This window comes from Pelmatolapia mariae, linkage group LG2, assembly GCF_036321145.2.
Source record: "Pelmatolapia mariae isolate MD_Pm_ZW linkage group LG2, Pm_UMD_F_2, whole genome shotgun sequence".
Taxonomy (NCBI): domain Eukaryota; kingdom Metazoa; phylum Chordata; class Actinopteri; order Cichliformes; family Cichlidae; genus Pelmatolapia; species Pelmatolapia mariae.
The window spans coordinates 24425811-24439618 of NC_086228.1; the positions used below are offsets into that span (position 1 = coordinate 24425811).

A 13808-nucleotide genomic window follows, 5' to 3' on the forward strand; every position below is an offset into this window, starting at 1 on the left:
GTCACTGACCAAAGTGTGCAATGTTTTATTCACTGAAAAAATTACCATGTTCATGTGGCACGTTCTACTCAACACTGTTTATTCACAAGGGCACATTTAGATTCTGTAGACTGGCTACTATAAAACCCTCTAATATGTATTAACTGCAATTATGATATGATAACGGTATGGTAATAACGACACACAGCAGCTGTCATACAAATACACTTAAGGTGGTGCAGAATGAAAGAGTGTTCAACTTAAAGTTTAAACAGAAGGCAGAAAACTGCATGTGTTCAAGTGTGTCGATACTGTGGTGGTTCTCAGTCATGGTAGTTTCAAGTGCTTGAAAACTATTCATTGCAAATGCGTAAATGACCCTCAGGTCCACCTCCAAGGATACAGTCCCCACTAAGACAGTCAATCAGCTGTCTCAGACAGCTGATGAAGCCTCTTGGATGAGAGGCAAGAAGAACATAAAGAAGTCCAGCTGCCTTCTTTTCAAGCACTTGAGACTCTATGCTGTTCTGTCAAATTACAGAAGTAAAACTGGTATGAGAATTAATCAACCTGTTAGCTAATCAAGAAATGTTGGCCAGGAGCGTTCAGGGTTTTGTTTCCTTGACAACATTTGATTGTATCTGATGAACAATGTCAAACAAAGTCTGAAATGTGTGGTGATAAGACGCAGAAGTTACGACCGGACATGCACAGAGCTGAGGGCATAACTTGCAGTAAACTACAATGTAAAATCCAATCCTGTGCAGGTCACTGGAAATAAAAAAGTTAATTTAACACCTTTATCCATTTCCATTATTTTCAGATGCAACTTCAGTATTTCTGGGTCAGTTACTTTATGTTCCTCATTTGACACTTACTGCATTGGAGACAAAGAGGAAGGAAATGAAAACAAGAGAAAGAAACAAGGCAGGTATTGACAAAGTGACTTCAAAACAGTTCGAGCTCACATTAGTTGCTATAAAATGGCACAAAAATCAACTGTTTCTGGCACTGAAAGAGCAGTCATACAAATTTAACAAATAAAAAAATAAAACCTTTGTGTTTGTTTTGAGTTAAAGCATAAGTGGTATAGCATGTCACATGACTAATATTTTTAGACATCTTTTTCATCTCTTCTGATAATTTTAACAAACATACATCTTTGATGCAACAATGATGAAGATATTTAAAATTACAAACTTGGGTGCAAAGTGTCACTTAATATTACAAAGAGTACACAATAGTACAGCTATCAAATCTGTTTCAGGGCTCCAGCAGACAACAGTGAACATTAAACAGATTAGATTTGTGAATGAAAGAAATACCAGTATGTGTGGGTAAGACTGGGATCAAATTTCCAGAAAGGAAAGTTGGAGTATCTGTGGAGCGTTTTTAAAGTGAGAGATTTAAAAGTCAGTCAGTGGCAGGGGTGGGAAATTTTGTCTCGGCCACTCAAACATTTAACCAGCCACAATTTTTCTTTTTTGTGTGTAACATTTGCCTTGTTAAACATGTGTGCTTACTGTGTATTTACTGTGTATTTACTCCAGAAATATAACGCCACATTGCAAATGTTACTGATCGATTTTTCCTCCCTCTTCTAGATCCCCCTTTTCCATTAGTACCTACTCGGATTGATTCGCCATGGGACTCAACTCAGATCGACTGGTTTTCCATTACAAATCAGTACTACCTAACCTGCGTGGTTGTCATCACAGCAATGCATCAGAAAACCCTGCAACTTTATTAATATGCGACATGAACACTACAAAAAAAGGTGGACGTTGAGGCAAGAATATACCTGCTGCTCGGTCTGTGGCTTTTCGTCAGACTCGGGGACCATAGAGTTGTTTTTGTAGCCATTTCCCCTGCTGCTGGGTTTCAAAAATGGTGGTTTCAATGTTTGCGAACGCGACGCTCTCGTGACTCATTGAGTGACGCTACCGACCAACCCGTCCGACAACGTCACATTTTAGTACCTGCTCAGATCACATAATGGCATTTACAGCAGACTAGCAGCAACTCAGGCGCATTGCTGCCCGCGGAATGTCAGTAGTGCAAATCAAATGTTTTTTTCTGTTTAAATTTAAACCCGCAACAGTGGCTTGTGCATTGTTCAAATTTACACACCACTTCATAAATTTACAGACATTTGGCCAGTGTCGGGTCGTAATTTCCACCACTGGCCAGTGGGTAAACTGAGCTTTACTGTTCGAGTTAACGCGTGAGACATACAGAGGTAACTGTGTGGTAAGTTTAAAAGGGTGCTTTAGAGAACTTTTAACCATCTGATTTCAATTTTAACTCTATTAATATAGAATAAGTAAGCAGAATCAAGTATGAATGCAAGTTAGACAGGCAACTGCAGAGGTAAGAACTGATTTGGGCAATGCGTGTTAAAAAAAAGAATCCAAAACAGGTTAGGTCTTGATGCATGCTCAATCATCCAGGTAAGTAAATCCCAAAATGTTGATCTGGACGTAGGGTTTTCAATGGGAGAAACGTTTTGTCACTCATCCAAGTGACTTCTTCAGTCTCAGCTGACTTACAATGCTTCTAGATGAGAATACTCTTAAAAAGGTGCTTGAATTCACTAAGAAGGCTCGTCTAGCACAGCATGAGAAGTCTAAGACCAGACAACAAAGGAAGTTTGACTTACTTGTTGTGCGTCAGAAACAACAGCAAAATACAGAGAGTGTCCCCGGCAGCCAGAAGAGAGAAGAATTCCACAACGAGGATGTGGACAAGTGGGTGAAAAATTTGTCTGACAGACAACTCACCCAACCAGAGAAAAACATCCCTGCAAAAGGGTTGAACTTTGCTGTGACGCCAAGACAAATCCCACTAGTGGAACTGATCACAGCCACAGAAACAGCAATTCGAAACAACAACATTGCAGACCTGGAAGCAGAACAACTACAGAGTTCCAGCCTGTCTCAGCAATGCAAAGCCCCCAGCATCTAACATCAGGATGGAGGAGAGGAAGGCACTCACATCACTTAGTAATGACAATAACATTATCATCCTTCCGGCAGACAAGGGTAGGTGCACGGTCTTGCTAAACCAGAAAGACTATCATGAGAACATGCTGTCACTGCTCAGTGACAAAAATACTTATGAACCCCTCAAACGAGACCCAGGAAGTGGCTACAGGTAGAGGGTGGTAGATTGTCTGAAGCAGTTAGAACAAGACAACGCTATTGACCGGACCTCATATGACAAGCTATAGGGAAATCAACACCAAGTCTGTATGGTTTACCGAAGACACATAAACAAAGTGCACCTTTAAGACCAATTGTCTGTATGATCAACTCACCCATTGGTAGGCAGCTCTGAACACCGCATCTAGAACACCTTGGATTTTGTTGATAAGGTGAGGGATGTCATTATGGAGTTCACCAGGGAGGATACGAAAACTGACAGGTTAGCCTTCTTAGACTGTGAGATTTCCATCAGTAATGGGGGACATTTAAAAGTTAATGTGTACCATAAACCTACGCATACAGATGAGTATTTAAGATTTGACTCTCACTGGAGAACAAACTTAGTGTCATCAGGACGCTTCAACACAGACACCGACACAGTGCCAGGGAAGCAGAAGAACATCACGTCAAGAAGGCCCAAGGTAAATGTGGTTATCCCAGCTGGACATTTGCTAAAACTGGGAAGGCACCTAAAGAAAGCTCCAGCCGATCCAGGAGAGAAGGACATCTGCTGCCTAAGCGAAAACCCGTAGTGATGCCTTATATGTGAGGAGTATCACAATAGTTGAGACGCATTTTTTCTAAACACTGAGTCTCTGTGGCTTTTAAACCCCAAAAACATGCTGCATCAAAAATTGGTCCATCCTAAGGATAGGGTCCCCCTACATAAACAGAGTAATATAATATAATGTAGTGGATGGCACAACACATAAGTGCTAACTTCTCAGGCCAGGACTCCACAGTCTATTTACACCTACAGGCCAGTGGACACTCTTTCAATGATGAGGATGTACACATCCTGGACAGGGAGAAACACTGGTTTGAGCGCAGAGTCAAGAAGGCCATTTAGGTGAAAAGGGAAAGACCATCTCTGAATCGAGGAGGGGGCCAACGGTACATCTTTCGCGATCTTACAATGCTGTGATTGCAGCCATTCCCCAACTCTCTGTGAACAGTACTCATGGCCATTGATCAGTGGTCTTTGATCAATGGTCAGGACAATTTGCATATTAATGATCAAGGAACCAACCTCACAACCCATTGTTCATTCAGTGAGCTTGTTCTGTTATTGTGCAATGTACAATGTACTGTTTATAAGGTTGGGGAAACCTGCAGTCAGCTGAGACTGAAAACGATATTGGGTGAGTGATGAAACGATTCTCCCATTGAAAATGCTACATCCAGATGAACAGAACCAACCTTCTGGGGCAAAACAGGTTATACGTCTAGGATTACCTGAAACAAAAGTTCGTAAATTGAAGAAATAATTAGCTAGATAGAGATTGATTGGACGATTGGAGACTGGAAAATATGTGCAGCAGGCTAAGCGTAATTTATGGTCCCAAAAATGTGTTTGTCTGCGTACTTTAAATTCGGGGTGAAAAATACAGAACAGGCAGTGGCTGCAGTTGACAACTTTTTACTGTTTTAACACTCTGCTTCACTTCAGCTCTTTTGTATGTTATATATGCTGTATGTATGCTGACGGATCAACAACAGCACAAGCAAAAGTGGCTCACAGACCGGTTGCACCACATACTTTGTACACTGCCTCCATATGACAACGGAGCTCTCTGCAGGTATACGGGCAACCCCGAAACTGCGGACAGCAAACACGCTCTCTTTGTTGGACCATAAACTCAGCTTTAGAGTGATTAAGGACAAAGAGAGATGGAAACATACTGATGAATGAAACGTGTGGTGAGCAGATGGAAGGAGTACTTTAAGGAGCTGATAAATTAAAAAATCAGAGAAGAGGACAGACAAAAGATAGTGAATCAGGAAATGCAGAGGATTAGTAAGGAGGAAGTGAAGGCAGCTATGAAGAGAATAAAGATAGGAAAGGTGGTTGGTCCAGATTACATACCAAACAGTATGGAGTCTTTGAGAAAATGTACATACTGTACATTTTGTTGTGGAAGCGAAAGGTGTCTGTGTTAGCTAAGAGGTGGAGGTGGTGGTGGCTGCGCTGGCAGAGAGGACTCTGTGTCTGCTTTGCTGCGTTTGGCTGGCAGCGTGTGGTCATGCGCTTTGCGAATGTGTCGGTACAGATCGCCCGATTGTGTGTAGCTTCGGTAGCAGTAGCGACACTCATACGGCCGCTCCCGTGTGTGCACAATGGCGTGGCGTCTCAGGGTGTAGGTGCACGAGAAAGTTTTTCCACAGACACCACACGTTGGTACGTCCTCTACAAAGTTTCCTACAGAGTCCTGGAGCTCCTGGAAGTATGCAACAGGGTCAGAGTGCTGCTGAGATGTGGATGGAGGAATGAGGGATGCAGTGAAGGAGGAAGCATCCTGGGAGGAAGGTCCAGCCCCAGAGGAGGAGGAGGAGGGAGAGAGGGGGAAGGAGTAATCATTTGTTTGGGAGGTCAATTGTAAGAAGCCCTGTGGGTGAGAAGAGAGAAACTGAGGGCTGTTCAGATCTTCTTCCTGGATGTCATCTTCAAAGTCATCATCAACTTCCATCACGGGTTCTCTCTCTCTGCTTTCCTCTTTCTCATCCTCCAGCTCTTCATCTGATATAACAATGGCCTCCACTTTGACTTTCACATTCTCTCCATCATTGCCTCTCCTATCTGTCCCCATTAGAGGGTGATTTTTAGTATTAGATGAAGCTCCAGTGCCCCCCTCAGGTACTTTAAGCATTTGTCTCTGAGGAGGAGGAGCAGCAGCGAGGGATTCTGAGCTCTGGGTTTGGAGCGATATGGCACTCTGAATTCGGATCTGTGGAGGCGCACGCAGGGACAGCGTTTTTGGTGCGCTTAATTGTAAATGTGAGGTCAGAGCTGATGCTTGGATCAACATAACCATCTGCTGTCCTTTGCCTAATGTACTTCTGTCATCAGTCACTGAGGGTTCCCCTAAAGAGCCATTGCGTGGGAGTTGCGGTTCATCAGGATGTGCACTGGATTCTGACTGGGGAAGAGCAACCAGTGAGCGACCAGCAGCCTGGCTCACTGGGACCAGAGAAGAAGAGGATGAGGAGGAAGGCTGCTGGTTACTGCTGAAAAAATAAAAAGGAAGATACAAAGCCTTTTAATAACAAGAAATAAGAATGTTCAATTTCTTATGGTTTAATCTAAATAATAATCGTAAGTCCTCTCAATGAAGGCTGTATTGAAATCAGATTTTACTTTACTTATCCTGTTGTTTATATATAGATATATATATGTCCTTACACCCTTAAAAACATCTGATTATGAAACTGAATTTAAGACAACACTAAATAATTATAGTACAGAATTAAGTAATGTATGCTGCAATTGAAATGTTCTTGTTTTCCCTTATTTTCTGTCTGTAAAGCAACAATTTATCTACCTGCATGTCTCAGTGGTGCTACAAGGACTACAGAGTGCTGTGCCTTCTCCCTGATGCACAGCCCCCATCCTGATGTGACCTCCAGGAGCAGGGGCAGACTGGCCTGTGATGAAGCCTTGCACCAGCTCTCCACCTGGGGGCAGGGGAGGGCCATCCATGCCTGGCTGGGTGGTATCGGCGAGATCGGGGCTCAAAGGAGTCTGAACTCGTGCCTCTGATGACCCCCCACCAGTCCTTTGTTCAGACTTCACAGTCTCCACATGGCTCCTCTCTGCCACCATGGATGCTGATAACAGTGGTGCAGCTATGGTGACTGGATTTGAGTGATCTGATGCCATGGCCACCATGGGCTCTGCTCCACGGTCACCCCCATCCTCCCTCCGTGTCTCTATTTCCTTCCTCGAACCAGCACTCTCTTCAGAGCGTGTGCTGTCTGCCTCAGCCAGAGGCCCTCGTCTCTGCAGCCGCCTCTTGCAAACTCTTACCACCTCATTCATGTGTAGAAAGCTTGCAGCTGCCAATACATCCTCCACTGGAGGTGACTCTTCAAGCTGCAGCACTCCTTCATAGACAAAGTCCAAGAGCAAGCCAAATGCAGCTGATGTGACAATGTCACTGTCGAGCGTGACAGAGCTGCTGGTGCTGTTTGCTCCTGGAGAGTCTGAGTAGAACATATGGAAGAATGGCGAGCAGGAGGCCAAAACAGCCCGGTGAGCCAGGAAACGGGATGAGCCCACCAGGACGGTGCAGTCACAGAGGAAGCCCCGCTGGCGCTGAGACCGCAGGGCGGACAGCAGCTGCTGGGAATGCTGAGGAAACTCCATCACCTGAGCAAAAGAGACAGGGAGAGATGCGTTTAACCCCTACAAGTGAAAGCTTCTGTATGAAACTATACTGAATCACAATACAGTAAAGCAAAGCACAATTATACAAAAAAAGAATCTGTTCTTGTGGGATAACTGTAGGTAAATATTGTGCACTGGAAAATGTTTAAAATGTCCTCAACGCTGGAAACAAATTATAGTTATCACAGTGTGTAATAAAACATTTATGACATGTCTGTTTTATAGGGAGACAACATGTTACCTATGCACAAAATAAAGCACAATAACCTAAATTAGTTAATTAACTTATTTTCTCTGAGTGACTAGGGTGAAACAGTAACAGTGTGATTTTTTTAAAAGTACTCTTTAGATAAATTAATGTTAATGCTTAGATAAACATCTAATAATATTTTATAAGACTACCTGTAGAGAAATCATAGGGGGACACTACAGCTAAATACAACACAAACATTTCCTAATTACTTACACTTACTAACAAAATATATTATATGTTTTCTGACACTGTTCCATATAAACGATAACTGTTGAATAATGACATGTCACATCTAATTTTGCACCAAGATACATTACTTTTCCAGAACAGACACTGGATAATGCCGAGTTCAGAATTGCTAGTGCAAGATTTATACAGTTATATATTTTTTTAAATCATTTTACCAGTAAATAAATGGCTACGGCTATAAATAAAAAAGAGAGAAGCTATTTTTAAAATTGGAAATTGATTATTTGGAGCAAAAAGTTAAAGTGGCTATCACCATATATCGAGAGAGAGAGAGATAACATAAAAGACTCACGGCAAACTCTTCGTGTTTCCGTCTTTCAGCGCTGTTTAATGGCAGGTAAGACTTTAAACAGCCGTCCAGCTTTAACGTTGCTAACATTAGGTTTCCATGGTGACCTGCTCGAATTCTTCGTTCCGCTGGCAGATCTCTTCATCCACGAGCTCAATCTGTAACATGGGACGTTTCACACAAACAGGAGAAGAAGAAGCACGACTGAAAGCGTACACTTTTCAGAAATCCCCCCCTGCTGCCCAACGAGAAAATCAGGTAACCCAAGCTCAACGATGCTAGCATTAGTTAGCCAAGTTAGCTCAGGTTCTGTGTTCAGTTCCAGCACCAGGAGTATCCGGACAGTCCCTACTTTAGAGCCCGCTATTTACCAGATAGGTTCTTATTTACCACGGACGGAAACTATCGTTTCTATTCTTGAGTGCGTCATTGTTTTTGGTGGGTGTCCTGAACATTTTCTTACCTGCAGCCACTCAGACAACAGCTGTCTGTCTGAGTGATGTTTTCCTCCAGGACAAAAAAAGAAAAAAAAAAAAGAAAAAGAAAAGAATAAAAACCCGCTTTTCCTCTGTGGTGCCGAATTACCGGAGCACTGCCCGTCACAGTGCCACCTGCAAGCGGAGAACGGGAACACACAGGAAGCGAGAGCAAGCCAAAACGCTACGCGCAATGCACTGACAACAAATATTATCCTATGCAACGTTTCGCAGAATTAAAACCAGTGAAATTTATCATACAACAGCTGCAAAACGAGGTCTGAAAAGCTGAGCTGCCTGTGCGTTCATGGACAGTGCCAAAGGAGGGGGAGGAAGAGGCAAAAGAGGAAGAGGAAGGAGAGGACACCGCGGTGGAGAGGTGAGAGTTTGTTGACCCATTCAATTGGGATAATTTCCCGTCTTTTTAATATCTCATAGTATTAGCTGTATGGCAGGCAGTATGAGGGTTTTGGCATGGTAAAGTCTAGGTTCTATATTTAAACCACAGCTATAATTAGAACTGAATTTCAGTGTGTGTGTATGTTACTGAAAGTGATGCCTTTTCCACTACCAGGACAGAGATGTCCGTCTCTCTAAATCCATGTCTTATGCACTTCGCCATGGAGCCAGCCAGATGGGTCTGCAAATGGGTACAGGTGAGCTGCTTACAGTCAGATCTAGGTAACACAGATAATGCAGGGTAGACTGGTAGGGATGTAAATTTAGCAAGGACTCTAAAGGAGTTTTCATTTGAAAATGTAGCAAATTTTCATATTATTACCTGCAATTACACACAGGAAGTTCACAAACACTTATAATGAGCATCAAAACCAGCCTCACACTTACACCTCCACAAATACCTCGTGATTGTGGTCAGTTAGCTCAGTCTTTGTCTCATTTAAGCATAAAGCTTTTCTCCAGAAGTCATTTAGCTTGTCCACATGGGCAGTATAATCATACTATAATCATTCTGCAGTTCAAAGAAATCATTAAAAGCCCTAAATCACCACTATTAAGGGCTAAGACAAGTGATGTGTACTGAAAACATAAAGGACCCTGATACATAGAGATAACCTGCATGTAATTAATGTCACCATTATAAAGGACATTTAAGAACGTAGCCTGTACATATGTTTACCTAACAGCAAAATTAAGATGGGCAGTTTAAAATAAATAAAACCCAGTATAAACATTTTACTGAGTACCCATTATGACCTTTAAAGAAAAATTATATCATTCACCCAGGTATTTGTAGTATAATACTTTCTAAACAAAGTCTCCTGCTGGATATGCATACCAATATTATCTGAGATCTGAGGGTGATTTCTGTAAACCAACATAAATTTGGTTTCCTTAACATTAAGAAGCTGCTTTAAACAAGACAATTTGGAGCTCTGACTCAGAGCAGGGTCAGCTGGTACAGTATTATACATTGAGCTACAGCCATTGCTCAGTTCCGGTAATTAGTGTATAAGGACGTTAGTGTATCTGTTAATCAGAAGTTTGGTAGTTTGATCCCTGGTTGTTCCCAATGTGTATCTTGCTAAGGCCCATTCATCCACTGATGCATCAGAGTATGAATGTGTGTGAATGTTAGACAGAAAAGCACTTACACTAAAGTTGTGCCTGAAATCTGCTGGTCTGCTCGTCGAGTTTCAGGGTTGTTGCTCCTTTTACTGCTGGGATCACTTTGGACATTCCGCATCTCCTCCAGTTGTTGTTGGTACTTCTGTTTTCTTGTGTTCCTTCTTTGCTGTCCGCTGGGATTGCCACATCTATCACAGCTGCGGTGTTCTGCTCCTTGTCAGCCAACACTATGTCTGTTTGGTTGGCCAGCAGCTGCTTGTCTGTCTGGAACTTGAAGTCCCACAGGGCCTTAGCCCTGCCATTTTCAAGCACCTTCAGCAGTGTTTGCCATGAGGACTTGGGGATTTCTAGTCCATATGTGGAACAGATGTTCCTGTATACTATCCCAGCCACTTGGTTGTTTCTCTTGGTGTATATTGTCCCAGGTGCCATCTTACCTTTTTCTACTATGTGCTGGAGTGTCTCTGGAGCACCTTTGCACAGTCTTCAACTTTGGTCTTTATCAGCTGTGCTAGATTTCTGCCTCTATGGAGCTTGTGCTTGTAGCCCTTTCTTATGTTCCTAGGATCAGAGCCTAGGAGCATAATGTTTTCCTTTAGGCATGTACAAACTATGCATTGGGAAAGTCTGAGGACGCACAGAGATTAGTACCAACTAACTAGAGGAACCTCTGATTATTATCATTCATAAATTTGATTCATTGTGTTTTGTCTACATGTGATGCCGGAATGCATCCTTAGAAAATGCTCACTGGTGAAATACCTAGAGTTGTCTTAATCACAATCACGTTGCTTGATGTAAACAACAAGAAGGGTAAAAAACTTCAGTTACACCAAAAAGACTTATGCATTCAATATGAAATAAGTAGTGTGAACAATTTTAAGCAATTAGAAAAGTGGTTGATACATATTTCTGATGTCCATACAACAAATTTCACCTATGGACAGATCCCATTTAATGATGTTGTCATAATTTTGATAGCAGATGCAGACCTTAGATTTATTTTTATTTTTATTAATTTTAATATTGAACTTTTTAACATCCTTTTGCTGTTTTGGGATTATTTGTAGAGACAATGCTGCCAAATTGGATCAGTGCCTCAAACAAACAACTTGTTGCTCACAGGGCTGTAACATCCACAGGGGAAATTTGACCATAGTCATAACAGCTCTCTTCACATATAGACGGCTTCCTGTTTGTGGAGGATCTCCTGGCTCACCCGCAGTTCCACTCGTACTCGTTGGAAGATGTTGAGAGAGTTGTGGCCACAAATGACAAGCAGCGCTTTAAGCTTTGTACCCACCCAGAGAATGGCCGGCTGCAGATTCGGGCCAATCAGGGTCATTCAGTACAGGTAATGAGAGTTACAAAATTTTAAGACATGTCAACACCTGTAAACTCTGAGAAGCTTATACTTGCTGTTGTCAGCACATTGGCTATATTGCATTATCCCCTAGCTAGATGCTGAATTCAGTAAATATTCAGTTTGTTTGTTTGTTCTTGCTGATCAGCAAATGATTAGAAAAATATGATGAAAATGTGATTTATATACTTTTTGGACATAAAACTAAAAAGCAACTCAAAAAATGCAGACTTTGCTTTAGTCAAATACCCAATTTGTGGCTTATATACTGTAGATGTGTATGTGTGGGAGAGTGTTAGTGAGTCAAAGACTATTTTGAAGAAGTTACTCTATTTCCTTGCATTCTTGTCATGGAAGAAGTCCTACAACATGGTAAAACAAACTCCAATTTATCCCAAATAATGTAATAAATCAATGTAAATAGAGTCTTTGGAATATCAGCGTATCAGTGTCTTAGAATTAATCCCAAAATTACATTTTTAACAATCTTAAATTACAGGAAAATACACGGATACACAGAGTAGCTGTCTTTAATGTGTGCAGACTGATAATGATTATATGTGTAGTCAGGCCTTCCCAAATGCCCCACTGATGCTGGAAAAACCCTGCACGAGCGTTTGCATTTGATTTTAGGTTTAGGCCCAATAACAATGGGGAATATCTTGGAGGCTATGTTGCATATAAATTCATCTTACTTTTAAATTTTTGACACTGCCATTTGTTGCTGACATTTCAGCTGAGTGTGGGATCAGTCAAACTCTCACTGGGCTTGAGTTTAATAATTTCTCTCACTATTTTCCCCGATACTAATCAACTGACTAATTACTAAAACAAAGCAATAGTAACCAGAATGCCTTTCTTTACCAGATTTAAGGCGGCTTTGTAAATCTGTGCCAATCCTGGCTGTGTTTCCACGGTCAGGTTGTGGATCTGGAGCTGAAACCGCTCATGGCTGGTTCTCCAGACTGCCCTGCTGAGGCTGTTCATGGCTCCTACCTCAGAAACTGGAGCTCCATCCAGCAGCAGGGCCTGAGCCGCATGAAGAGGACACACATCCATCTGGCACGAGGCTTGCCAGGGGAGGACGGCATCATCAGTGGTATGCTCGTGTGAGTTTGATGGAGAGAAGCTTGTCAGGAGGTTTGTACTACAGGGTTATTTTTTTCCCCACCAGGCATGAGGACAGATTGTGATCTAGCTGTATTTATTGATGTCCCCAAAGCACTGGCTGGTAAGATTAAACCCCGATTGCTGCTGTCCAATTATCTACCTTTACTCTATATGTGTAGAAACCAATGCTACTAGTTTTATGTGTCTCTACAGATGGTATCAAGTTCTTCTGGTCTGAGAATGATGTGCTGTTGACTGCAGGTGATGCTGAGGGTAAAATTCAACCTAAATACTTCAGCCGAGCTCTAAGACTGAGACCTTCAAGTAAGAAAAACTTATACAGAAATAAAAGTTTAGATTTTATGCTTACATGGATTTGGGTTCACTATTTCCTTGTTCACTGAGCTCTCTTTTGCTGTGTTCCAGGGAGCATCCTGCCACTGCAGTAACAGCAGAGTGCTGTCCTGTCATTGGTCATTACCGCACTCACCTGACCATGTTAGCATCCGACGGTTGGTTGATGCTTATCCCAGTTCCCCTGGCAACACTTGTTTTCCAGCAGCATCGATTTATCAGCAACAGAAGTGTATATTCAGAAATCTCCCAAAGTGGCACCTGATTGGTAAACTTTAAACTGTTGATTCATTATTGAAAGTGAACAGGACAGAAGGTTCATCCTTATTTTTATATGACAATTCAACAAACTTAAAAATACAGAGGCCTTGTTTTCCCCACTTCATGCTAAATAAAGCATTGTACCAATGACTACCAGGATATTTTAACTGACAGATCTTTAAATAAAGCGTATTGTGCATGTGGTTAGTCACGTGGCTAAGCATGGGAAATGAGAGGATGCAGACATTGAGGTTTAACGGACTGCAGTTTCCAGTAAGATATGGACCGACACGCACAGTGTGTAAGGGAAGATAACTTGTTTGAGGCTTCCTGTGTAAGAAATTGCCAAAATATGTCACAGCCATAAGGAGGGAAAACAAGAGATAATGAAAAGTATACAGCTCTATTTATTTTAGTAAATGTTTTATGTGGTGAATATTTTTATTGTCATTTATCTTATATTTCTCAGTCATATCATTACCTGTAACATTAATTTCTAATAAAAAGTTTAAGTAACAC

At 41.8% G+C, this 13808-nt stretch overlaps 2 protein-coding genes across 4 annotated transcripts; one reads left to right on the top strand and one right to left on the bottom strand.

The window, feature by feature from the left end:
• Nucleotides 1-9: 9 nt before the first annotated feature.
• Nucleotides 10-8671, bottom strand: zbtb3 (zinc finger and BTB domain containing 3). Of its 2 annotated transcripts, none has more exons than XM_063496214.1 (4): nucleotides 8602-8671; nucleotides 8142-8296; nucleotides 6503-7329; nucleotides 10-6185 (listed from the first exon to the last, which is right to left on the bottom strand). In XM_063496214.1, the coding sequence occupies exons 2-4, from the start codon at nucleotides 8226-8228 to the stop codon at nucleotides 5120-5122; spliced, it is 1980 nt and encodes a 659-aa protein (XP_063352284.1). In that variant the 5' UTR covers nucleotides 8229-8296; nucleotides 8602-8671; the 3' UTR covers nucleotides 10-5119. The 2 variants fall into 2 exon arrangements, with proteins under 2 accessions (XP_063352284.1, XP_063352274.1); XM_063496204.1 differs by having other exon boundaries at nucleotides 10-6188.
• trpt1 (tRNA phosphotransferase 1) lies at nucleotides 8287-13807 on the top strand. 2 transcript variants are annotated; one of them, XM_063496258.1, is made up of 8 exons: nucleotides 8287-8396; nucleotides 8881-8993; nucleotides 9189-9270; nucleotides 11386-11555; nucleotides 12486-12663; nucleotides 12739-12795; nucleotides 12888-12998; nucleotides 13101-13807. In XM_063496258.1, the coding sequence occupies exons 2-8, from the start codon at nucleotides 8922-8924 to the stop codon at nucleotides 13121-13123; spliced, it is 693 nt and encodes a 230-aa protein (XP_063352328.1). In that variant the 5' UTR covers nucleotides 8287-8396; nucleotides 8881-8921; the 3' UTR covers nucleotides 13124-13807. The 2 variants fall into 2 exon arrangements, with proteins under 2 accessions (XP_063352328.1, XP_063352321.1); XM_063496251.1 differs by lacking the exon at nucleotides 8287-8396 and having other exon boundaries at nucleotides 8761-8993.
• The last annotated feature ends 1 nt before the right edge of the window (nucleotide 13808 follows it).

Coding starts and splice junctions, on each gene's coding strand:
- zbtb3 (XM_063496204.1), bottom strand. CDS start 8,228: ATGTTAGCAACGTTAAAGCTGGACGGCTGTTTAAAGTCTTACCTGCCA. Junction 7,330..8,141: donor GGAAACACGAAGAGTTTGCC/GTGAGTCTTTTA, acceptor TCTTTTGCTCAG/GTGATGGAGTTTCCTCAGCA. Junction 6,189..6,502: donor AGCACCACTGAGACATGCAG/GTAGATAAATTG, acceptor TTATTTTTTCAG/CAGTAACCAGCAGCCTTCCT.
- trpt1 (XM_063496258.1), top strand. CDS start 8,922: ATGGACAGTGCCAAAGGAGGGGGAGGAAGAGGCAAAAGAGGAAGAGGA. Junction 8,994..9,188: donor GAGGACACCGCGGTGGAGAG/GTGAGAGTTTGT, acceptor TTCCACTACCAG/GACAGAGATGTCCGTCTCTC. Junction 9,271..11,385: donor GGGTCTGCAAATGGGTACAG/GTGAGCTGCTTA, acceptor CTTCACATATAG/ACGGCTTCCTGTTTGTGGAG.